Raw genomic sequence first — 26820 nt, forward strand, 5'->3', positions numbered from 1 at the left:
AAGTATGGAAAGAGCCAAATGTCCATCGATGGATGAACGGATAAAGAAGAAGTGGTAAATATATACAATGGAGTATTACTTGGCAATCAAAAAGAGTGAAATCTTGCCATTTGCAACTATGTGGATGGAACTGGAGGGTATTATGCTAAGTGAAATGAGTCAGTCAGAGAAAGACAAAAATCATATGAGTCCACTCATATGAGGACTTTAAGAGACAAAACAGATGAACATAAGGGAAGGGAAAGAAAAATAATATGAAAACATGGAGGGGACAGAGCATAAGAGACTCATAAATATGGAGAACAAACAGAGGGCTACTGGAGGAGTTGTGGGAGGGGGGATGGGCTAAACTGGTAAGGGACTCTAAGGAATCTACTCCTGAAATCATTGTTGCACTATATGCTAACGAATTTGGATGTTAATTTTTAAAACTAAAAATAAATACTAATTAAAAATTAAAAAATTAAAATATTGTAAGAGAAAATAATGCATGATCATGCTGTTGAGGTAAATATTTCTTAAAGATTATGCCGAAGCCTCCATTAATAAAGGTAAAAATCCAAAACTGAAAAAAAAAAAATTCTTCATATTGTCACACCGCCATCCACACAAACTAATATTGAAGTGCGTCCCTACCCTGTCATTCACTTTTACACAATCAAATCTATGTCTGGAGCTTGATATATATGTCAGAGGACATGCAAATGAAGCCCTCTCTGTGCTGATAAAACCAACCCAGCCCGACCGTGAAGCTGGGAGACGAGCCCCAGCCCCAGGAGTCCCAGGTGTTCCCATTCTGTGATCAGCACAGAACACACACACCTCACCATGGAGTTTGTGCTGGGCTGGGTTTTCCTGGTTGCTCTTTTAAAAGGTAATTCATGATGAACGAGGGACACTGAGTCTGTGAATGGATATGAGTGAAACAGTGGATGTGTGACAGTTTCCTGACCAAGATGTCTTGTGTCTGCAGGTGTCCAGTGTGACGTGCAGCTGGTGGAGTCTGGGGGAGACCTGGTGAAGCCTGGGGGGTCCCTGAGACTCACCTGTGTGGCCTCTGGATTCACCTTCAGTAGCTATGCAATGAGCTGGGTCCGCCAGGCTCCAGGGAAGGGGCTGCAGTGGGTCGCAGTAATTAGTAGTAGTGGAGGTAGCACATACTACGCAGACTCCGTGAAGGGCCGATTCACCATCTCCAGAGACAACGCCAAGAACACGCTGTATCTGCAGATGAACAGCCTGAAGACCGAGGACACGGCCACATATTACTGTGCGAGAGACACAGTGAGGGGACATCACTGCGGACCCAGACACAAACCTCCCTGCTGGAGGGGATCAGCACCACCAGGGGGCGCACACTATGCACAATTCTCCTTTGTATTCCCAGGCGCAGGTGCCAATGGAGGTTACAGGCAGGTTTCCTGTCAGGGTCTGGGGCTTCCTCTCCACACAGCAGTTTCCCCAGGGAGCCTCCCTGGTTATATGCTTCTGTATTTACCTATTAACTCTCTGGATTAGCAACTAGGTTGTCATAGGGAAACTAGACTAATGTGCACAAAGACACAGTTGTTTGCACTTGCTTACTCCAGTCCCTCAACATGAGTGAATTACAGATTTCCTGAGGCACAACAGCTGCACCTTTACAGGATTCCCAGATGTGCTCCCTGTGCAGCCAGGACCACAGGATCCCACAGCTCCTCCTTATCCTAACCTAGCCCTTGTTCCAGTCAAACAATGTGACACTTTCTTCATAGCCCTTTGCTACTCAGGACTTTAAATGAGCTACAGCTTTATTCAATTACTCTAAAGGAGAGACAAACAATCTCCATGTATTAGTCAAGATTCCCCTGAGGAACATAACCCAAAGGTCATTGGTTTCCATAACTAAAATGTTGAGAAGTCCATGATATACTGTCACAAGCTGAATACCCAGGAAAACCAGTGATGTAATTCTTGTATATATTTCACTCAGCAGCACAGCATCCCCAGTGGAAGCTGAGCCACTAACACCAAGCTCCACCTACTCCAGCCCCCATCAAGTGCTTGCTTACTAGGAAAGAGTGCCTGGCAACCAGACCACCACTGCACCCCTTCCTCCAAAGACCACCGTAACCCCCACATGCACCAAGTCACTTGATCATACAGTGAGGCATATCCTCACCTCTAGGGGAGATAGGAATTAGCCTCTTTTAACAAGCAGACCAAACTCACCTAGTGAAAACTCACAACACTGGGCACAAGGTCCAACACTCCCCACTGGAGGCAAGGAGAAAATCTGCAGAGGACTGCCCTGAGGCACAGAGCAGCCAAAACATGACAGCACAGTGCCACGGAACATAAATGCTTCATGAAGTGTCAGGCCGTGGACAGTATGTGAACACTCCGCAATAAAGATACTACTCTAGAAGCAGAAAAGATAACAGGATTTTCTAAAACATTTAAGAAGGCAGAGACATAGACAACAACATGATGGAGGAATTCATCCTAAAAGAAAAAATGATAAAAGCTCATTGTGAGGGATGTAATTAAAACACATAAACTAATGTGCCTCAAACAGAATTTCTAAAAACTCTCATAATGAAACAGGATTTTCAAAAAGTATCATAAGGATACTAGCTGTGCTTGACGAAAATATATGAGACATGAGGGATACCCTTCCTGCAAACAGAAAAGACCTAAAAACTAGTCAGCATGAAATTTTAAATGTTGTAACCGAGATGTGAAACTGATTGGATATAATGACCTCAAGGCTGAAAGAAGCAGATGAATGAGGAAGGGACATAGAAGATAAAAGTATGGGGGAAATGAAGCTGGAAAGAAGAGGAAAATTAAAATATTGCATCACAAACATACACTTAGGGAAATCAGCAACTCCATAAACTGTAATAACTTTCTTTTGAAAGGAGTCCCAAAAGAATAAGAGGGAGACAAAGGGGGATACATTTTAGCTGAGTGAGTTATAGTGAAAATTTCCACAAGCTGCGGAAGGAAACAGACATCCACATCTAGGAGGCAGAGAGAACACCCATTAAAATAAAATAAAAAAAAAAAGCAGGCCAACACTGAGACATATCATAGGAAAATGGCAAAATATCCAGATAAAGAAAAACCATAAAAGCATCAACACAAAAGAAGTTGCTAACTAACAAGGGAAGATTAAAAAAAAAAAAAACTATGGCAGATGTCTCTACAGAAACCTTCATGCAAGTAGGGAGTGGCATCATATCCTCAACATGAGCATTTGAAAATTATGCAGCTAAGAATACTTTCTCCATAAGGCAGTCATTCAGATACAAGGAGTGATAGAATTTCCCAGACAAATAAAACCAAAGGAGTTCAGGCCTCTAAATCAGCCCTGCGAGAAATTAAAGGGGACCCTTTGACTGGGAAAGGAAGACTATAAGTAACAAAGGCTAGAAATAAACAGAGAAAATCTCCAGAAACAATGACTTTGCAGGTAATACTATGGCACGAAGTTTATATCTATCAATAATTACTGTGAATGTAAATGGGCAAAATGCTCCAATCAAAAGATAGAGGATACCAGAATGGATAAAAACAAATACAAGATCCTTCTATACACTGCACACGATTGACTCATTTTCAACCTAAAACACCTGTAGATTGAAAGTGAGGGGAGGGTGAACAATTTATCATGCTAATGGACGTCAAAAGAAAGTTGTAGTACCACACTCATATCACACTAACTAGTTTTCAAACCAAAGTTTGTTACAAGAGATCAGGAAGGCAGTATATCATCATAAAGGGGTCTATCCAACAAGAAGATCTGAAGCTTTAAATATTTATACCCCAAAAATGTAAGCACTGAAATATATAACTCAATTAATAAGAAACATAAAGAAACTCATTGATAATAGACAATAGTAGTAATCGAGAACGTTAACACTCCACTTACAACAATGGAAAGACAATCTAAGCTGAAAATCAATAAGGAAACAATGGCTTTGAAAGACACATGGACTGAATGGAATTAACAGATATATTCACAACATTCCATCCTAAAGCACCAGAATACACATTCTTTTTGAGTGCGCATGGAACATTCTCCAGAACAGACCACATACTATGTCACAAATCAGCCCTCTACAAGTACAAAAAGACTGAGATCATTCCATGCGTATTTTCAAACCACAACACTATGAAACTTGAAGTCGACCACAAGAAAAATTTGAGCAATACCGCCAATACATTCGGTTAAAGAACATTGTAGTAAAAGCGGAATGAGATTTCCAGGAAATTACAGAAGCAATAAAAAATACATGGAAGCAAATGAAAATGAAAACATGCCAGTTCCAAACCATCTGGATGCAGCAAAGTTGATGGAAGAATGAAATATATAGCAGTACAGGCCAAACCCAAGAAAGAAGAAAGGTCTCAAACACACAACCACTTTACAACTAAAGGAGCTAGAAAAAGAACAAATGAACCCTAAAGCCAGCAGGAACAGGTAAACAAAAAGGATTAGAGCAGAAATAAATGATATAGAAACAAAGAAAACCAGTAGAACAGATGAATGAAACTATAAGTTGGTTTTTGTAAGAATAAATAAAAATGATAAACCCATGGGCAGACTTGGCAAAAACAAAAGTGAAGGGACGAAAGTAAATATAATCAGAATTTGAGAGGAGACATCGCGACTGACACCACAGTAATACAACTATGAGAAAATAGTTTGGAGATTTATATGCCAACAAATTGGGCAATCTGGAAGAAATGGATAAATTCACAGAATAAGGTAAACTACCTAAACTGAAAAAGGAAGAAATAGAAAACGGGAACAGACTGATAATGAGCAAAGAAATTGAATCATTAATCAAAAATCTACTGACACACAAAAATCCAGAACCAGATAGGTTCACAGGTGAATTCTACCAGATATTTAAGAAGAGTGTAAAATATTCTATTTAAGTAGAATAGAATATTCCTGTCTTCACAAACTGTTCCAAATAATAGAAATGGAAAGAAAACTTCCAAATTCATTCTATAAGATCAGTATGATCACAGTTCCAAATCAGATTAAACCCAACTAAAAATGAGACTTACAGGCCACTAGCCCTAATGAGCAAGAATGCAACAATTGTCAAGAAAATACGTGCAGGGGCACCTGGGTGGCTCATTCGGTTAAGCATCTGACTTTGGCTCAGGTCGTAATCTTGTTGTCTGTGAGTTCGAGCCCCGTGTCGGGCTCTGTGCTGACAGCTCAGAGCCTGGAGCCTGTTTCAGATTCTGTGTCTCCCTCTCTTTGACCCTCCCCCATTGATGCTCTGTCTCTCTCTGTCTCAAAAATAAATAAACGGGGGCGCCTGTGTGGCGCAGTCGGTTAAGCGTCCGACTTCAGCCAGGTCACGATCTCGCGGTCCGTGAGTTCGAGCCCCGCGTCAGGCTCTGGGCTGATGGCTCAGAGCCTGGAGCCTGTTTCCGATGCTGTGTCTCCCTCTCTCTCTGCCCCTCCCCCGTTCATGCTCTGTTTCTCTCTGTCCCAAAAATAAATAAAAAACGTTGAAAAAAAAAATTTAAAACAAAAATAAATAAACGTTAACACAAAGAAAGAAAATACTTGCAAATTGAATCCAACAATACATTAAAAGGATCCTTTAACGTGACCAGGTGGGATTTATTCCTTGGCTGTAAGGGTGGTTCAATAGTCACAAATAAATCAATGTAATACATACCATCAATCAGAGAAAGGATATGAATGACATGACCCTCTCAATAGATGCAAAAAAATAATTGACATAGTCCAGCATCCTTTCTTGATAAAACCCTCAACAAGGGGTAGAGGAAACACACCTCAACATCATAAAGTCCGTACATGAAAACCCCACAGCTAATATACTCAGCAGGGAAAAAATACCTTTTACTCTACTGTCAGGAACACAAGAGGGATGTCCACTCCCATCATTCTACTTAACACAGCACTGGAATTCTTATCTTCAAAAACAGACAACAAAAATAAATAAAGGCATTCAAGTTCGAAAAAAGAAATCAAATATTCCCTCTTCACAAATGACATGACACTCTATATAAAAAACTCAAGACTCCACCAAAATATTGCAAGAACTGATACACAAATTCAGCAAAGTCACAAGATACAGTATCAACATACTGAAATCTGCTGCATTTCTACACAGCAATAATGAAGAAACAGAAAGAAAAATAAAAAAACTATCCATCCCGTTTACAATTGCACAAAAAATAATAGGATACCTAAAGAGTTAAAATATCTATACTCGGAAGACTCTAAAAACGGTGAAAGAAACTGAGGATGACACAAAGAAATAGAAACACCTTCAATGTTCATGGATTTAAGGAGCAAGGAGTGTTGAAATGTCTATGCTACACAAAGAAACGGGAGACTTCATGATTATGGATTTCATGCTATATTACAAAGCTGTACTCATCAAGACAGTAAGCTACAGGCACAAAAGAGACACATAGATCAAGAGAACAGAATAGTAAACCCAGATACGGACTCACAAATGTATGGCCACCTCATCTTGGATGAAGTAGGAAAGACTATGTAATGGGAAAAAAGACAACCTTGCCAACAAAGGGTGTTGGGAAAACTGGACCAGAACATGCAGAAGAATGAAACTGAACCACTTTCTTACTCCATACACAAAAATAAATCCAAATGGGTGAAAGACCTAAATGTGAGACAGGAGACCATCAAATCCTAGAGGAGAACACAGGCAGCAACCTCCTGGACATCGGACATAGCAACTTCTTACTAGACGTGTCTCGAGAGGCAAGGGAAACAACAGCAAACTTGAACTACTGGGACCTCATCAAAATAAAAACCTTCTGCACAGCTAAAGAAACAATCAACTAATCTAAAAGGCATTCTACAGAAATTAAAAAGGTATTTGCAAACCACATATCTGATAAAGGCTTACTATCCAAAATCTATAAAAAAAACTTCTCAAACTCAACACCCAAAATACAAAGAATCCAGTGGAGAAATGGTCAGAAGACATGAGGAGATACTTTTCCAAAAAAAGCATTCAGATGGCTAACCGACACACGAACATATGCTCAACATCACTCATCATCAGGGAATTACAAATCAAAACTACAATGAGAGATGACCACACACCTGTCAGAATGGCTACAATTAACAACTCAGGAAACAACAGATATTGATGAGGTGAGGGAAGAAGGGAACCCTTTTATACTCTTGGTGGGAATGCAAAGTGCCCGGACCATTCCACAAAACAGTTTTAAAACTAAAAATCAAACAACCTTACACACCAGCAATTGCTCTACTAGGAATTCATCCAAAGCATACAAAACTTCTGATTTCAGGAAGCACATGCACCCCAATGTTTACAGCAGCATTAACTATGACAGCCAAACTGAGGAAAGAGACCAAAAGTCCACCATGTGATTAATCTGCTATATGTATAGAATGGCATATTACTCAGTCACAAAAAAGAATGAAATCTTGTCATTTGCAAAGGTGTTGATGCAGCTAGAGGGTATCATGCTAAGCAAAGTAAGTCAGTCAAAGATGACAAACACCATATGATTTCCTCCTATGGGGAATTTAGATCTAGGGGAAGGGGAAAAAAAGCAAGAAATCATAAAAATAAACTCTAAGGTTAGGGACCAAACTGAGGGTTGCTGGAGGGCAGGTGTGTGGGGGATGGGATAATGGGTGTTGGGGATTAAGGAGGCCACGTGTTGTGATGAGTACTGGGTGTTAATGTAAGTGATGAACCAATAAATTCTACTACTGAAATTAATATTACACAATATGTTAACAAACAAATATTTAAACACAAACTTAAAAAATTTAAAAAGTGGAAAAAAGGAAGGGAGAATTGTTGTCACAAATTGTCATGAACATGGAATCTAAGGTAGTGAGTCTAACGTCTTGCATTTACTCATTATATCCCTAACTGATGGTGGACATAAATTAACATACTCATGAATTTTCACAGCAGTGCCAGGTGGGCTGGAATTCAAACCACAGCTGCCCTTCCAAACTCCACTGTGCCCACACATCATGGGCAGCTTGTCCAGACACCTGCACAAGAACCCAGGTTGGACCTCAGCAGGGACCCACATCTGCAGAACTGGAAAGTGTGGACAGTTGACGCTTCCTAAGAAGCTCTGGGTTTCCTTCCCCGACTTGCTGTCTCAGCTCCCTTGTCTTCCTTTCCTGTCTCTTGAAGAGAACCATGTCCCCTGTTAATGGTTCATGAAAGTGAGGGGCTAGATGTTCTATAAACATTCAATATGACAGATAACATACAAGGGGACAAAAAAAACCAAAACCATATGATGCAGCCGGTCTCGTGGCTCCTATCACCCAATGTGGTAGAGTACAAATAAACCTAAGTATTCAATTGGTCAAAAACTGCACAGCACGTTGGAAAAGTATTAAGAGATGAGAAGCCTGGAAGAATTCCACAAATGCAGATATGAGCTCCCCTTGGAAAGAAGAAGAAAAATTACAGTCCCAAACACACAAGAGTAAAATAATTTTAGAAAATGATACAAGAGCATCAATGCGTTCTATTCATGAAGCGTCTAAAATTGGCAATGCAAACAATGGATTTTGAGGGTTTCACATAGAATTGCGAAGGAAAAATTGTGTCAAGAACTCGGTTGTGTGCACAGACCTCAATGGCTCCTGAGACTTATAGAAAGCCCACCACCTGAAAAGGTAAATGTATTTTTTGACCCCAGGAACATATCTATCAAATCTGATGAGCAGTCTGGCCAAAGAGACACAGAATGGCAACTCTTGTGAAATTTGAACTTCAATTTCATTTATTTCCACAACATTTCCATATGTTAGGAAAAACCATGCCACGAAAATGATTTGCTAGAGTCTATAAATTTATTTTTTTTTTAATTTTTTTTTTCAACTTTTTTTTTTTATTTATTTTTGGGACAGAGAGAGACAGAGCATGAACGGGGGAGGGCCAGAAGAGAGGGAGACACAGAATCGGAAACAGGCTCCAGGCTCCGAGCCATCAGCCCAGAGCCTGACGCGGGGCTCGAACTCACAGACCGTGAGATCGTGACCTGGCTGAAGTCGGACGCTTAACCGACTGCGCCACCCAGGCGCCCCCGAGTCTATAAATTTAAAAACAAACGAAAAAACTCTAAGTCACCAGAGACCAAATAGGGAACACGTCAACATTGAAAGAAACCAGAAAAAAAACAAGACTTTTAGTTACATTGTAAGTCAAGAAATCAGTGGGGTGCCTGGGTGGTTGAGTTGGTTAAGTGTCTCACTTCAGCTCAGGTCTCAATGTCACGATTTGAGGGTTTGAGCCCCGTTGTCAGGCCCTATGCTGACAGCTCAGAACCTGGAGCCTGCTTCAGGTTCTCTGTCTCCCTCTCTCTATGCTTTTCCCTGCTCACGTTCTGTCTCTCTCTCTCTATCAAGAATAAACACTTTAAAAAAATATTAGTCACAAGCAATCAATCATCAAGAAAATGAAAACTATAGCTAAGAACACAAGACCCATAAAAAGAAATGGTATGAATCGACTTTGTGAATATCAAATACGCTTATCTGCCCACATGAATACCAATAGTAAGATAAGTTACAGAGTAAGAGACAACATTCACAAATTGCATAACCACCAAGGGACCTGCATCTTGAATATGCTAAGAACCCTCAACAGTCAATAGGAAGAAAGGAAACAAACCTCCATAAAACAAGCACAGCCTTGTGTAGTAGACATCCTATCCTTGAGGTTATAGACACATTAGTTACTGACTGGAGTAGACTCTTCACACCATCGACTGTCAGGGAAATTCAAATCAAGAACGCAACAGATGCCCTATACACACATCCCAATGGCTCCGGAATGAAAACAACACTGACAGCAACATCCAGGTGAGCATCCAGCATACGTGGGGCCTCAAACAATGCAGGAAGGGTTGACAAACAAACACCAGCTCTGGAAAACCGTTGGCTGTTGCTTATGAAATTATACATGGATGACATAAAAAGGAACCTGGAAATACCACTCCCAAGTATTTGTCCCTGAAGAATGAAATCCCATGCTCAGAAAATAAATGGTGTGTAAATATTTATAGCATCTTTCTTAGTGTTAGAAGCTCAGAATAAGGCAAAAGTCTTTCTAAATATAAAGGAATAAACCAACTACAAAACTTCCATCAGTGGGATGCTTTGTCACAGAAATGTGACACTACTGATGCACACCTGAAACCAGGTGAAACTCAAAGACATGATGTGGAGGGAAGGGCGGTAGTCCCATAATTACAGAGGTGGTGTGACCTGGGACATTCACACAGCCAGACCATGGTGACAATGGTTTGGTTGGGCATTCCTTATCTCTTTCTTTCCCAAACCACATGATGAGATACTCTGCTTCATTTGAGAGCACTCCTATGTTCAACCACCCTCTGATGTATGGAGTCTCCACAGACTGAACCCTACAACCTCGGACTCCTCTGAATGGAGAGTTGTTGAGACCATAGTCTGATATGTGTTCTGACAGGAGCTGTTCCCTCCACTGTCCCTGCCTGTGGCTCTCTCCTGCAGGTGAGGGGGAGTAGGTTAGGAATCCTCCACTGAAACCATCTGTCTCCTGCACCTGACTCTCCCACAACATGAGGCCCACCTTCTTCCTCACACTTAGCTGGAAATGAAGTCAGTTCTATAGGAACAGATTTGCTCCTTGATTTAGAGGATTGCTCCATCTCCCCCTTACCCTGGGCAATACTCTGGGCAAAGGTCTGCAGCTGCAGGGGGTGTCGGGAACAAACAGGATTCCAAACAGTTTGGAAACTGAGGGCTCTGTTTAGGGGTGGCTGGCAGCTTCACTGCCTTGTGGCTTGCTTGTCCTGGTGGCATGAGACTCCTGCCATACAAGTCAGCTCTGGGGTGATCAGGTTCCCAGCATCCCTAGTGGACTGTGCCCAGGGCAGAGCTTCCTTCCTGGGAGCGGGGCTGCCAACAATGAGTGAGTCGCATATCTCAGTGGCACCTGCTGGGGCTTGGCCTCAACAGCAAACAGCTTAGGGTCACTGACATCCTGTCTCTCTGGGAAAGAGTCCTCTGAACAGGAGCTGGTCACCGGGAATCCTGTGCATTGGCTACAACAGTCTGGAGGGGAGGTTGCAGCCAGGCTCAGTGGCACATGCCTATAGTCCCAGTTACTTGCACTGGAGTTTCTACTTGCTGATCTGGGGTGGGAAAGGAAAAGAACATACCTTAGTTCAAATATTCTAGGTATTCTTTCTGGTAGTATATTTTCTGCAATAAATGCTTATTCATGAGCTGTATGCCAACATGGCCATTTGCTGCACTATAAATACATTATTTGAGTTTTGCTTCAAATTCCAGTTAGTTAACATGCAAAGTAATACTAGTTTCAGGTGTAAAATATAGTGATTCAACATTGCAATACAGCACCCAGTGTTCATTATGAGCGCTCCCTTTAATCCCCATCAACTGCCTCCCCATCCCTCCCCCCACCCTCCCCCAGGTAACCATCAGTTTTTTCCCTATAGTTAAGTATCTGTTTCGTGGTGCTTACGTGGATCCATGGGTTAGGCCCATGACTCTTGATCTGGGCTCTTGCCTTGCTCTCACCGTTCCTGAGATCGAGCTCCACTTTGGTTTCTGCACTGACAGCACGACGTTTCCTTGGGATTCTCTTCCCATCTGACTCTGCCCCACCTCCCATTCTCTCTCTAAATAAATAAGTGAACATTGAAAAAATCTCCTACTTCTTGGTTTCCCTCTTATCTCTTATTTGTCCCTTTGCCCATTTCTTGTTTCTTAAATTCTACATATGGATGAAATCATATATTTGTCTTTCTCTGACTTATTTCAGTAAATATAATACTCTCTAGGCCCATACCTGTCCTTACAAATAGCTAATGTCATTCCTTTTACGGGTGAGAAATATTCCAGTGTGCGTAGACGGGGTTATGTAGATATACCACCCCATTCTATACCCATTCATCAATCAAGGCATACTTGGGCTGGGTTGTTTCCAGAGCTGGGCTGTTTGTGACATAGCTGCTATAAACATAGAGGTACAATTCCCTTCAATTAGTATTTTTGTATCCTTTGGGTAAATACCTAGTAGTGCATTTGTTGTATCGTAACCTAGTTGTATTTTTAGCTTTCTAAGGAACCTCCATGCTGTTTTCCATAGGGGCTGTGCCAGTGTGCATTCCCACCAGCACCTCGAAAAGGATCCTCTTTCTCTGCATCCTCACCAACACCTGTTGTTTCTTGTGCCGTTGAGTTCAGCCTTTCTGACCAGTGTGAGTTGATATTTCATTGTAGTTTGGATTTATATTTCCCTGATGAGGAGTGATGTTGACCATCTTTTCATGTGTTTATTGACAATCTGTAGGTCACATTTGGAAAAATGCTTATTCATGTCTTCTGGCCATTTTTTAATAGGATTATTTAGTTCTGCAGTTGAATTTTATACCATATATAGAAAACCTGAAAGACTCCACCAAAAAAAAACCCCACTAGAACTGGTACAATAAACCTGTAAATTTGTAGCATACAAAATCAACATATAGAAATTTGTTACATTTCTATACACCAATAATGAAGCAGGAGAAAGAGAAATCAAGGAATCAATCCCATTTAAAATTACACCAAAACCACAATATACTAGAAATAAACCTAAGTAAAGAGGTAAAAGATCTGTACTCTGAAAAGTCTGGGACATTTATGGAAGAAATTGAAGAAAACACAAAGAAATGGAAAAATATTCCATGTACATGGATTAATAGAAAAATCATTGTTAAATGACAACACTATCCAAAGCAATCTAGACATTCAATGCAAATAACTCAATTTCCTGTCAAATAATACCAGCATTTTTCACAGAGCTAGAACAAATAACTGTAAAATTATCATGGAACCACCAAAGACCCCAAATAACCAAAGATCTTGAAAAAGAAAAAAACCTGGAGGCATCACAATTCTGGATATCAAGCTATATTACAATGCTGTAGTCATCAAGACAGGATGATACTGGCAAAAAAAAAAAAAAAACATAGATTAATGGAAAAGATTAGAAAACCCTGATATGGACACATCACTATATGATCAACTAATCTTTGACAGAGCAGGAAAGACTATCAAATGGAAAAAGTCCCTTCAACAACTGGTGTTGGGAAAACTGGACAGCATCGTGAACTTGTAATGAACCTGGACCACTTTCTTACAGTACACACAAAAATAAATACAAAATGAATGAAAGACCTAAATGTGAGACAGGAAACCATCAAAATCCTAGAGGAGAACACAGGCACCAACCTCTTTGACCTTGGCCAGAACAATTTCTTACTAGACATGTCCCCAGAGGCTTGGGAAACAATAGCAAAAATAAACTATTGGGATCTCATCAAGATAAAAAGCTTCTGCACAGCAAAGAACAAATCAACAAAACTAAAAGGCAACTGACAAAAAGGAGGGGAGATATTTGTATGACATCTCAGATAAAGGGTTAGTATCCAAAATCTATAAAGAACTTACCAAACTCAACACTCAAAAAACAAATAATCCAGTGAAGAAATGGGCAGAAGACATGAATACATATTTTTCCAAAGAAAGACATCCAGATGGCAAAAAGACACGAATAAAGATGCTCAACAACACTCTTCATCAGTGAAATATGAATCAAAACCACAATGAGATACCAACTCACACCTGTCACAATGACTAATTTTAACAATTCAGAAAACAAAAAATGTCAGCAAGGATGCAGAGAAAGCAAAACCCTTTCGCACTGTTGATGGTAATGCAAACTGGTGCAGCCACTCTGGAAAACAGTGTGGAGATTCCTCAAAAAATGAAAAACGGAACTATCCTGTGATCAAGCAATTGCATTTATCCAAGGATACCAAAATGCTGATTCGAAGCGGCACATGCATCCCAATCTTTATGGCAGCCTTATCAACAAAAAAAAAAAAAAATTGTGGAACAGCCCAAATATTCATCAACACATGAATGCATAAAGAAGAGGTGGTAAACATATACAATGCAATATTACTTAGTCATCAAAAAGAATGACATCTTGCCAATTACAATAATGTGGATGGAACTACAGTGTATTATGCTAAGTGGAACAAGTCAGTCAGAAAAAGTCAAATATCCTATGATTTCACACATTAGTGGAATAAAAGAAACACAACATATGGAAAGGAAAAATAAAACAAATCAAAACAGAGAGGGAGGAAACCAGAAGACACTCTTAAATACAGAGAACAAACTGAGGGTAAGTGGGGGAGGTGGGGTAAATGGCATGTGGCCATTAAGGAGGGCACTGGGTGAAATGAGAACTGGGTGTTATATGTATGCGATGGTTCACTAAATTCTACCCCTAAAATCAGTACTACACTGTATGTTAACAGACTGAATTTACATTAATATAATACAAGAAAATTATATATAGAGAGAGACTACCTCAAAATAGCAAGCTTCTGCACAGTGAAGGAAATAATAACAAAACAAAAAAGCAACCTATGGAATGGAAGGAGATATCTGTAAATGACATATCCTCAGGGTTAGTTTCCAAAACGTATAAGTTTTTTAAAATTGTTTTCAAATTATCATTAGAGAGTGTGTCCATGCAGTTCAGCACACTGTTGTGTGAGAAGCAAAACTCGTGTCTTCCACTTTTATACTGTGGTAAGATCTCACAGAACATGAGACCCACACTCTTCACAAAATTTTAACCATACATTACAGTATTGTTAATTACAGAGGTAATGATGTGGAGACCCCTCTAGAACTTAATCATCTTGCATAACACAAAATCATAGCCCTTGAGATCTACTCCTCATTGACCCTCCCTGCCAGGCCCTGGAAACTGCCATTTCACTCTCCATTTCATTGTTATCAAAACCCAAATTCAGCTGCCTGTTGCTGGAAAAGTCAATGTTCAAAGTTTCAGTTTTGGTGGGAAAGGAATTTGAGCTATATTCAGAAGGCCAGCCACTGGGGAAAAGGCAAACTCTTGTCCAAATGCCAACTCTGAGGTTTCTCCCTGACCCAGGGCGTGTTAAAGCAGTAGAGGGTACTTAATCAAGCAAGGGAGTGCCACGGTCAATACCATCTTTAGATCGTGGGCAGACTCCATGGTACAAGCTGCCAAAGTAACCTCAACTTCCCTGCATCTCCAGCTGAAGAGGGAACCAAACTACATGGGAGCAGACTGCCAGAGGCCAGGAAACAACCACCATAAGGGATTAGAGGAGAAAACCCCTGGGGCTCACACATGGTCAGCAGTACTTTCTGTTCTCCCCAGCTGGCATAAGAAAATACTAAAATACAACCTTGTAGTTCACCAATCATCACTCAGAATACTGAGAAATGTTTTCCTCAGTGAACTCAGAGGAACCTTCAAAGCCAAAACCAAAAGGTTCAAATGGCTTGCAAACTAGTAGCCAAGGAGAATAAGACACATACAACTACAAAGAGATTTTTTGCATCACCCTAAAGGTAAAATTGACAATGTTTACCTCCACATCACAAGGAAGCAAAAGCAGTGGTCTCTGTAAGGAGGAAAAGGAGTCATCCAAAGAAAGTGACCCAGCAGTACCACAGGACATGGAATTGGTAGAGAAGTTCAGGGTGTTATAAATGTATAGCCCATATGCAAGTAGCGGGAGGAAAGATTGAAGGTGTTGACTAGAGCCATGCCTCTGGGTCCAAATCCCTACCCATGTCCATGTGACCACTCTTGACCATGGCTCACCTGCCCCTCCCACATCCACCCCAGCTGAACTGATGTGCAGGGTCACCCAATGCCACACCCTGGGACTGTTGCCGAACCCCACAGGTGGCCCCCAGGTGCAGGGTGCTGGCCACCTGGCACAGCCCTCTGTTCTGTCTGATGGTCTAGACCTGGCTTTGCTGAGGATCCTCCATTTATCCATTCTCACTGGCAGATGTCCCTGAGCAGGGGCATGAGGCTGGCAGAGGGCCAGGTCACCCTGAGGGCACCCCTCTTGCTGTTTGCACTCTGGGTAGTGCTGGCTCCTGTGCAGGGTTCTCAAGGGCATCCCTCATGGTGCTACACCTCCTCTCAGGTGGTAATTCCCAAGAAGGAGCCGAACCACAGCAAGGGAATTCAGATGCCTGGCTGTCTGTCCTATAGCCTGCATTTTGGGGCAAGAGACATGCTATGCACATGCAGCACAAGAAACTCTTTTGGTCCAGACTCTGCTGATGATGACTCAGGATGCTCAGGGAGCCTTGCAGATGGACTACCCCTTCATGCCTCCAGACTGTTACTACCTCGGCTACCTGGAGGAGATTCCTTTTTCCATGGTCACAATTGACACAGGCTATGGCAGCCTTGAAGATGTCATGAAGTTGGATTAACCTGCCTATGAAATGAGACCCCTCGGTGATTTCCAATGGTTTGAACACTTTGTTTCTCAGAGAGTCGCAGATATCTGTGCAATGGGACCTACGTATAACCTGGGATATAAGGAGGACAGGGGACCCCCTGTTCCTCAAGGAAATGCCAGTGCAGCCCCAAGGATCTCTAGTAATTTCTGTTCATCCCATCACAGAATTTTCAAAGGACTTGCTCTCAGTTTCAAAACAATGTATAGTGTGTTAACGACGTGGAAAAAGTGCCCAATTCCTAATAAGGCTAGTTAGCTTAATTGAGTCAATATTTCATGGTATTGATGTAAGTTATTGGTTCCATGGTCATTTATAGTGAGAGACATCAAGCTCACACAGGCAATTATGTGTTGCATCAGAGCCCCTTTTTTTTCTCTTCAATAGTATGAGTCAAAGTATTTTCGATTTCTTAAAACACATTCACCCTTAATGTGACTTGAGACGGGCCCCATGAGGTTCATTGCACTCCAGTTGTATATTCTATATGCCATCCACCAATGGGTTATATGCCATCTTTCTGGGTTATTTAGGCAGACATTATTTACTCTTGTCTGTCATAGCAACACATCAGATGGCAAGAAATTGTGGCTTGTGCATTGACACTGATGGATGTGCTTGCCAAAAAAGGTCCAGCTGCCTTAGGACCCAACTAACTGGTATAATGGAAGCTTTCAGTAACTGTTCCTTCATTCATATGCAGCACATAATGAATTGTGGAACAGGCAAGTACATGTTCAACACTGAAATGGTGCATTTAAATAAAAGCCTGACCCACTATCATTATGGAAACTACATAGTGGATCCAGGGAGGCAGTGTGACTGCAGCTCATTCAAGCAGTGCTACAGCAATCTAAGCTGTATGTGTGATTGTATCTGAATCCCTGGGGGCAAATGTAATACAGGCAGATGCTATACAGAGTGCACCAACTCCGCTGCTTGGACACTCTACAGACCAATCCAAAATATACGTGATCTTCCAGAGTCCTGCCATGGGGTGACCTTGGCGTACCCTGATGACTTCCATATGCAAGATGGAACAGCGTGCATTGAAGAGGGCTGCTGCTATCATGGAAACTGCACTGACCGCACTATTCACTGCCAAGAAAGCTTTGGCAGAACTTCTGGAAAGATGAAGATGTCTGCTATACCATAAATCACAAAGGCAGCTGACATGGACACTGCAGAAGACCCTGGGGAATTCAACGCTGAACCTGTTCCCATACAGGCGTGCCGTGTGGAAGGCTGCAGTGTAGGAATGTCACACATCTCCCTCAGCTGCAAGAGCATGTTGGATTCCATCTGTCTGAGATCCAGGGTTCTGATGTTTGGGGCTGGATTCACATCGTAGCACAGGAACAACCCAGATTGGTCATGTGAGAACTGGTACTTCCTGTGCTTCTGGAACGTTCTGTCAGGATACCTACTGCACTGGCAGTGTGGCTCAGCTGAATTATGACTGTATCCCAGAGAAATGCAGTCACAGAGGGATGTGCAACCATAACAGGAACTGCCACTGCTACATAGGCTGGGATCCTCCATGGTGCACGGACAAGGCACTGGTGGGAGCACAGACTGTGGACCCCTCCAAGAAGAATTCAGTGAGCAAAGTCATGAATCCGTGGTATATCTCAGAGTGGTTTTTGGTCACATTTATGTCATAAGTGCTGCATTCCTCTTTGGTGTTGCCATAAATATCAGAATTGTAAACACAAAAAAGTTAAGGAAGAGTTTTTTGTAGAAGACAATCCATAATTCACCCTCCAGACTCCTGAACAACTACAGACAATGCACCTGGTGCATCTGTAAAAATACAGTAATGAGGCGACACAGCTGACATCCATGTTTCCAAGGGTCCGTGGGAGACACAGGGGTCCTCAGGCACATCACGGCTCTGACACCAGGTCTCTCATGGGTCACCAACCAGCACTCTGAAATAAAACTTGAAAACTGCATGCTTGTAACCTTTATGTAGTTTTTAAGCCAGTAAGAGCCCAAACTGAGCCTTAGTTTCTGGGAAGAGAACCTGAGAGTGCAGCTGTGTCTTGAGCAGAAGTGTCTGGTTCCAGAATTAAGAGAAGTTGACACAAGGCCTTTTATGGGCAAATTCATGAGTTTTCTCCAAAACCGTGCTCTTGTGCACTGAACATTTTCTCATTCTCCAGGTAATCTGTCTTCCCCCAGTCCCAACATGTGTTCAGGATAATAGAGGGCTACCACCACCCATACTGCCTGTCCCAAACTGGGGTGTCTGTGGGCTGTGAGGGAAAGGGATGGGCATTAGGTTCCACCTAGTGCAAGATGTGCCTCCCTGGAGACAAAATTTCCAAATGTGGGAGACCATGAGGCTGAAAGGAGCACCCAATGAAATCAATCAGAAAGGTAGGCACAAGTGCCTATGGATGACTCTGGCATCCAGAGGGAGCTCGGTGAATGTGAATCCCTGCTCTCTCTTGCCTACTTTTCAGTGAGTTTAACTGTAGATAAGAATCCACCTAGGATACCCACTTTGGTTTTCCAAGCACCTTCTAGAATAACACAGAAGTGAGCCTGTGAAAGTTAGTGAATTCAGCCCCATCCGCTCCCAAGAAATTCTGTACTTGCTACCCTGTTTTCTATGTCCTGATCATTGGGAATTTGGGGTGGAGGCCTGCCCTTCCCTGGGTCCTTGTGCCCTCTTGTTCTGGGCTCTGTAAGTCATAAATCCTGTGCTTCCATTTCCTTTGTTGGGGTGTACTAAAACCCCACCTTCAGTCACAAGGGGCCCGCACATCTCATGTACCCCAAGCAAGAGCTCAGATGCCTAGGGAGCTGCCTGTCAACCCGCTGTGACTGGCTTTTGCCACTTCCTTCAGCAGGTCACAGTCTACTTGTTCTTAATTCAGTACAGAAGCTGAGGTCCCACAATACATTTATCCCCAAGGATGGGACTGGGAGCCTAGCTGATGCCCCCCTACAATACCTTAGACCTAAGAATGGCTCACTCATTCCTCACCCTCACGTCTCAGCTGCTGTGGGAAGGAGCTGGTGCTTGCTGGTGGTCTGTAGCTTTGATTTGGGCTTATGCCAGGTGTTGCCAGAAACCCTCACCCTAAATTATCCGTGCCATAAAAGGTCAGACTCCCTGCAGAGACCAACAAGCAGGCACCAGTCTGGGGGTACAGGGGTGTGTATTTCCTACTCACCTCCAAAGGAGGTGGACACCGAGGACACTGTTCCTAGATTAGTGTTGAAGAAGACACCAGCTGTTTGGTCCACTGTGTTGTGGCCAGCACCGTGGTGTTGTGCTTGATTAGCCAGCCCTAGCTAGTGATGGAGGCAAATCTACAAGGAGCATCATGGCACCCAGGGTGAAGGACTTGGCCAAGGCAAGCTCCCTCTAGTGGCTGCAATCCTCGCTGCTGTCGCCAATGGCTCCCCACTTGTCAGGTATTGAGTGGGACACCTCAGTGTGGGAGGCCACAGAACACGACTCTGGGAAGAAATAACTTCTATCCCAGATTTTCCCTGTCACGATCCACTACACCTACATGTCCAAGGACCAGCGTGAGAGACAGAAATGGTGCCAGGCACTATACCATCATGGAAATGCAAGGCTTCCTGGAATCATTTGTCCAAAGGGAGGGAGACAAGGACATTGATTGGCTTTTGTGGGTCCTCGTCATTGGCTCCGAGCTGTGCTTACAGCACTTGACATGCTGCAGCTGACTGGATTGGTCCAAGACCGCCAAATTCATCATTCACTGAAAAATTCAAAGTATCCACAGCCTGTTTACAGACACACCCTAGAGGAGCCTCCAGACTTTTCACTCTATCAAAAGACCATGACAAGCACACCAAGGCACAGGGCAGGAGACACAGACAAAAAAGGGGGAAGGCTCTGAGGAAGACGCTCCCCAAGCCCCCAGAGCCCACAGACGTAGGAAGAAAGAAGCTCTGATTCCTGGGACTTGGATTTTTATGGCATGGCAGCACAGGCCCACTGGGAGAGGTCAAGTCCAGGTGACGCCATCCAACTCTAAGATAGAATGGGGACAATTCAAAGAGTGTGGGTTTTTGGTTTTTTGTTTTTGCCTTGTGTCATGCGCCCAAGATCCTTGACCATTTCCAACCTGGAATAGAGACCCTTGACAATACAATCTAAGGAGTTCTTCATGAAGGACCACTCTGACCTTAAGTCTGTGCCATTACATTCACAGTGGGGGAACAGGACGACATAGGTTCCTGTCCACATGACAAGAACCTGATCTCAGGACCCACTGTGGAGACTTCTGGTGGAGGAGGGCCCGCGTCCATGCCGACCAGAACTGGGTTCGTCAGGACCCGCTGTGGAGGATTCAAGAGGACTAGGGCCCATGTCCAAACCCAGAAGAACCTGGTCTCCACAGGACCCCCTGCAGAGGATTCGGGAGGACTAGGGCCCAGGTCCACACCGACAAGAACCCGGTTTCATCAGGACCCGTTGTGGAGGATTCGGGAGGACCGGGCCTGCGTCCACACAGTCAAGAACCCGGTCTCCACAGGACCCGCTGAGGAGGATTCGGGAAGACGGGGGCCCGCGTCCAAACCGACAAGAACCCGGTCTCCTCAGGACCCGCTGTGGAGACTTCGGGGAGATGAGGGCCCGTGTCCACACCGACAATAACCCGGATTCGTCAGGATCCGCTGTGGAGACTTCGGGTGGACGAGTGCCCACGTCCACACAGACAAGAACCCGGTCTCCTCAGGACCCACTGTGGAGGATTCAGGGGCACGTGGCCCCGCGTCCACACTGACAAGAACCCGGTCTCCTCAGGACCCGCTGTGGAGACTTCAGGGAGACGAGGGCCCGCGTCCACATAGACAAGAATCGGTCTCCTCAGGTCCCGCTGTGGAGACATCGGGTGAACAAGTGCCCACGTCCACACCAACAAGAACCCGGTCCTCTCAGGACCCGCTGTGGAGGATTCAGGGGGACGTGGCCCTGCGTCCACACCGACAAGAACCCGGTCTCCACAGGACCCGCTGAGGAGGATTCGGGAAGATAAGGGCCCGTGTCCACACCGAAAAGAACGCGGTTTCGTCAGGACCCGCTGTGGAGACTTCGGGTGGACGAGTGCCCACATCCACACAGACAAGAACCCGGTTTCCTCAGGACCCGCTGTGGAGGATTCGGGAGGACCTGGGCCTGCGTCCACACAGACAAGAACCCAGGCTCCTCAGGACCCACTGTGGAATATTCAGGGGGACGTGGCCCTGCATCCAAACGGACAAGAACCCGGTTCTCTCAGGACCCGCTGTGGAGGATTCAGGGGGACGTGGCCCTGCGTCCACACGGACAAGAACCCGGTCTCCTCAGGACCTGCTGTGGAGACTTCGGGGAGACGAGGGCCCGTGTCCACACCGACAAGAACCCGGATTCGTCAGGACCCGCTGTGGAGACTACGGGAGGACGAGTGCCCACGTCCACACCGACAAGAACCCGGTTTCCTCAGGACCCGCTGTGGAGGATTCAGGGGGACGTGGCCCCACGTCCACACAGACAAAAACCCGGTTTCGTCAGGAGCCGCTGTGGAGGATTCGGGAGGACCTGGGCCTGCGTCCACACAGACAAGAACCCAGGCTCCTCAGGACCCACTGTGGAGGATTCAGGGGCACGTGGCCCCGCGTCCACACGGACAAGACCCCGGTCCTCTCAGGACCCGCTGTGGAGGATTCAGAGGGACGTGGCCCTGCGTCCACACGGACAAGAACCCGGTCTCTCAGGACCCGCTGAGGAGGATTCGGGAAGACGAGGGCCCGCGTCCAAACCGACAAGAACCCGGTTTCGTCTGACCCGCTGTGGAGGATTCAGGGGGACGTGGCCCCGCGTCCACACGGACAAGAACCCGGTCTCCTCAGGACCCGCTGTGGAGGATTCAGGGGGACGTGGCCCCGCGTCCACAATGACAAGAACCCGGTCTCCTCAGGACCCGCTGTGGAGGATTCAGGGGGACGTGGCCCCGCATCCACACTGACAAGAACCCGGTTTCCTCAGGACCCGCTGTGGAGACTTCGGGGAAACGAGGGCCCGTGTCCACACCGACAAGAACCCGGTTTTGTCAGGACCCGCTGTGGAGGATTCAGGGGGACGTGGGCCTGCGTCCACACCGACAAGAACCCGGTCTCCTCAGGACGTGCTGTGGAGGATTCAGGGGGACGTGGCCGCGCGTCCATATGGACAAAAACCCGGTCCTCTCAGGACCCTCTGTGGAGGATTCGGGAGGACGAGGGCCCGCGTCCAAACCGACAAGAACCCAGTCTCCTCAGGACCCGCTGTGGAGACTTCGGGGAAACGAGGGCCCGCGTCCAAACCGACAAGAACCCGGTTTCGTCTGACCCGCTGTGGAGGATTCAGGGGGACGTGGCCCTGCGTCCACACGGACAAGAACCCGGTCCTCTCAGGACCCGCTGTGGAGGATTCAGGGGGACGTGGACCCGCGTCCACACGGACAAGAACCCGGTCTCCTCAGGACCCGCTGAGGAGGATTCAGGGGGACGTGGCCCCGCGTCCACACGGACAAGAACCCGGTCTCCTCAGTACCCACTGTGGAGGATTCAGGGGGACGTGGCCCCGCGTCCACACGGACAAGAACCCGGTCTCCTCAGGTCCCGCCAAGGAAGGAGCAGGTGAGGAGAAAGCCAGGCCCCGGGAAGAGGAGCTTCCGGAACCTGGAGGCTGAGGGGGGCGGTGTTCCCCAGACCCTGGGGGGAAAGGACCCTGCGCGGCGTCGTGCGCGGTGACACCGTGTCCCCCGCGGGGCTTACCTCACCGGCGCCGGGCGGCGGGGCCGCGCGGCCGTGTTCCTGCTCCGCGCCCACTCGGTTCCCGCCGCTTCCTCGTGCGGTTCGCGGTCCAGGAGCGGGGTCGGTCCCCTGGCGGAGCTTGCACTCCCGCCGCTCTGGCCTCGCGGGTCCCTTCAGCCTCCGCGCGGGGCGGGGTGTCCCTCCCGAGTCTGCGACGGCGCCGTGGGGAGTTCGGTGCGACACCCCGGAGCTGCAGGTCGCTCCGGGCAGGACAGACGTGCTCTCGGGGTCGGTTCCTCCGCGGCCAGGAGGACAGAGCCGCTCTCCGCCCCCGTGCGTCTTCCTCCGTTTCTGTCCCCAGTGCCCTGTCCTGGGACAGCAGGCCTGCCACCTCCTTGCTCAGATTTCCTCTGGGGCACGTCGTTCCTTCTGCGGCGGTTGCAAATGGCACCGTCTCTTCCTTTCTCTTTCCGACGGGTCGGCAGGAGCGTGCAGACGTGCACGTGGTGTGTGTGTGCTGATCTCCTATCCTGCGAGTGTCCTCGTTTATCCTTCCGTTGCCCTTGGAAATAACGCCGCCAGTTATGTTACCAGCAAAAGCGGGTTTATTCAGGAGTAGCGGAGAATTGCCATCCGGGCCCAGCAAGCTGTGGCAAAACCTCGGCCAGGTGGGGAGCACACGGAGAGGAACGCTGTTTCCGGAGAAGAGGAAGTTGGGAGGCTGGTTTTGAAGCGAGGTCCGCAGGAGGAAAGCAGGGCTGCAGGGCGAGCAGGCGCCTCCCGGGCCCGGCTGCAGGCGCGGTGGGTTTCCTGTAGGGGCCGCAGGGCACAGCTTCCCCTGGTGGGGCCTGAGCCTGGGGCTTCTCTCCGCGGAGGGTTCTAATCTTGGGTCTGTAGCGGTGGGTTGTTCTCGAGCCTGACCCTGGGTGCTGGGCTCCGCCTTGCAGCCTCCCCTCCCCGCCTCCCGGGTCCACTTCCGTGAGATGTCCCTTCATTGGTTTTCGCAGTTCTAACAGCTTATTAGTGGCGTCTTGTGGACAACCGGAATTCCAAATCCCACTGCTTCCGCTGCACCCAATCACGTGGCCACCAATTGAACCCTCCCACGTGCCTCTGGCTCACGTGCTGCCTCCTGCAGGGCCCGTGGCCTCTCCGCCTGGGTGAGCTGGGTCTGGGCGTGGGCCTACGTCACAGCGTTTGACCCCTCTCTTGCTTCTGTCATGCGGGGCTGACACTGTTGTTTGGAGGAGTACCTTACTCTGTGATTTCAGACGTGCAATGAACGTGTCACAGCGGCGCAAATACACTTTACCTGGACGCTCGTTTCTTTACCGCGTTTGCCACTTCACATGAGATACTTTGGTCCTTTTTAACCCAAACGGGGACGCCCTCCCGAGAAACCACCACAGAACCCCAAATGACGAAATCCCTGCGTTTCCACATTAGAACCCAGACCACAGGCCTACTTCAAGAGTCCCCACCTGCCCCACTGTGAAATGTCTTTTCCCATTCTGATCCGGTTTCTTTTGGGGAAGTGCTCCTGAGACTTTCCCCTATCTGTGTAACCTGGGGGGATTTAAAGAGCAAGGTGGTTCCTGGGGCGCCTGGGGTCTCAGTCTGCTAAAGGCCGAGTTCACTTCAGGTCATGATCTCCAATTGATGGGTTCCAGCGCCTGCTTTGTGCTCTGTGCTAACAGCTCAGAGCCTGCAGATTGCTTCAGATTGTGTGTCTCTCTCTTGCTCTGCCCCTCCCGCTATCATGACCTGTCTCTGTCTCTCTTTTTCAACAATAAATAATAAACATTAAAAAAAAAAAAAAGAGCAAGATGGTTCCTGAGTGGCCTTTTCTGGATGGCTTCTGTCACTGAGGATGTTTTCTGCATTCACCCATGTTGTGACGTGTATCAGTCCTTCCTTTTTAAATTCTAATTAAATGTACGTAACATAACATTTACCACGTAAGTCACTTTAGGCATACAGTTGTCTGGCATTAACTGCACTCACACTGTTGTACATCCATCTCCAGAACTTTGTCATGTTCCCCGAGGGAAACTCTGTATCTATTAAACCCTAAATCCCAATTCCTTTCCCCTCGGCCCCTACAGCCACATTCTACTTGGTGTCTCTGAGTATGACTTTTCTGGACACCTCACTTAAGTGGAACCCTAGTGTATTTTCCTTCTGTCACTGGCTCATTTCACTCAGCATAATGACTGCCAAGTTCAGTCGGTGTGCAGGTGTGTGTCAGAACTCTCTTCCTTTTTAAGGCTGAATCATATTCCAGTGTGTATATACTACATTTTGTTTATTTACTCACCTGTGAATAGTTACTTATGTTGCTTCCATCTTTTGGCTGTTGTGAAGAAGCTGCTATGAATACGGAACATGAATACCTGCTCAAGGCTTTGCTTTAAATTTCCAGATGTAAGTGCAGATGTGGAGTTCTGTGATAGCTTTCTGAGAAACCAGTATTCTCTACAGCCACAACATTTTACTTTATTTCTTTGTATGACAGAATAATATTCCTGTTTAAGGGTCTGCCCCAGGTTGTTTATCCATTCACACACCGATAGGCATTTGCATAGTTTCTACAATTTGGCTATTGTGAACAGTGCTGCTATGTATGTGCACATGCACTTTGTTTAAACAACTGTTTTCAATTCTTCGAGATATACATCTAGGAGTAGTATCGTTGGGCCATATGGTAATTCTATGTTTTTATCTTTTTGGGGAGGGGATTGCCAACCTATTTTACACATAGTCTCCACCATTTTACATTTCCACAAGCAAGGTTGAAGGGTTCCAATTTCTCAACATCTTTACCAACATTTGTTATTTTGTAGTTGTATTGATTAGAGCATTTTTAGTGCGTGTAAAAGGGTATCTCACTGTGCTTTAAATCTCCATTTCCATAAGGACTATTGATGTTTAATATCTTTTCAAGTGGTATTCACCATTTGTATGATTGCACTGGGGAAAGATATAGCCAAATCCTTTCTCCATTTTAAAAATGGGGTTTCTTTTTGTTGATGAGTTGTAAAAACTCTTTATACATTCTGCATAACAATCTCTTACCAGACAAATACTGTGCAAATATTGTCTTCCATTAGGCTTTGTCTTTTCAGTTTCGGGATAGCATCTTCTGGTGTACAAAGGTTCCTAATGTTGAGAAAACTGAATTTATCTACTTTTCTTTCCTTGCCTGTGCTTTGGTGTCATCTCTGACAGCATTGCTAAACCCAATGGTCATGAAGATTTATCTCGACATATTGCTTCCAGAGGTCATAATTTTATATTTAAACTGTTGATCCATTTTGATTTGATGTTTGTATATGGTGTGAGGTATGGACGCAATTTCATTCCTCTGCACATGGATAGCCAGCTGTCTAGCACCCTTTATTAAAAAGACCATTGTTTCCCCAAAGTCATGTTGTCTGCTCTTGTCAAAATTCAGTTGACCATAGATGAAGGGGCTAATTTCTGGGTTCTCCATTAAATCTCACTGACCTGTACGTATCTTTATTTTTGTAATGTTTATTTTTTTTTGAGACAGAGAACATACGAGGCCCAGAGAGAAAGGGAGAGATAGGAAACTGATTGGTGTGCAAAGGAAAGGGTTTGGATAGACCTGAGAATGATACACTTCTTTGACC

General features: G+C 45.4%; 1 protein-coding gene and 1 pseudogene across 2 annotated transcripts in view; one reads left to right on the forward strand and one right to left on the reverse strand.

Moving 5' to 3' along the window:
* Nucleotides 1-26820, reverse strand: part of LOC147579609 (uncharacterized) — a 46866-nt gene that overhangs the window by 17113 nt on the left and 2933 nt on the right. The window contains exon 2 of the mRNA XM_086708435.1: nucleotides 23189-24156. Within this exon, the coding sequence (XP_086564561.1) occupies nucleotides 23190-24156 (967 nt within the window). The 3' untranslated portion in view covers nucleotide 23189. The remainder of the gene's footprint in view (nucleotides 1-23188; nucleotides 24157-26820) is intronic.
* Nucleotides 765-16375, forward strand: LOC147579610 (immunoglobulin heavy variable 3-23 pseudogene; annotated as a pseudogene). The gene is made up of 3 exons (XR_015251782.1): nucleotides 765-874; nucleotides 974-1416; nucleotides 16211-16375. The product of XR_015251782.1 is annotated as an immunoglobulin heavy variable 3-23 pseudogene (transcript).

Source organism: Puma concolor, chromosome B3 (genome assembly GCF_028749965.1).
Source record: "Puma concolor isolate L17-30 chromosome B3, mPumCon1.1.hap2, whole genome shotgun sequence".
In the NCBI taxonomy this organism is placed as follows: Eukaryota; Metazoa; Chordata; class Mammalia; order Carnivora; family Felidae; genus Puma; species Puma concolor.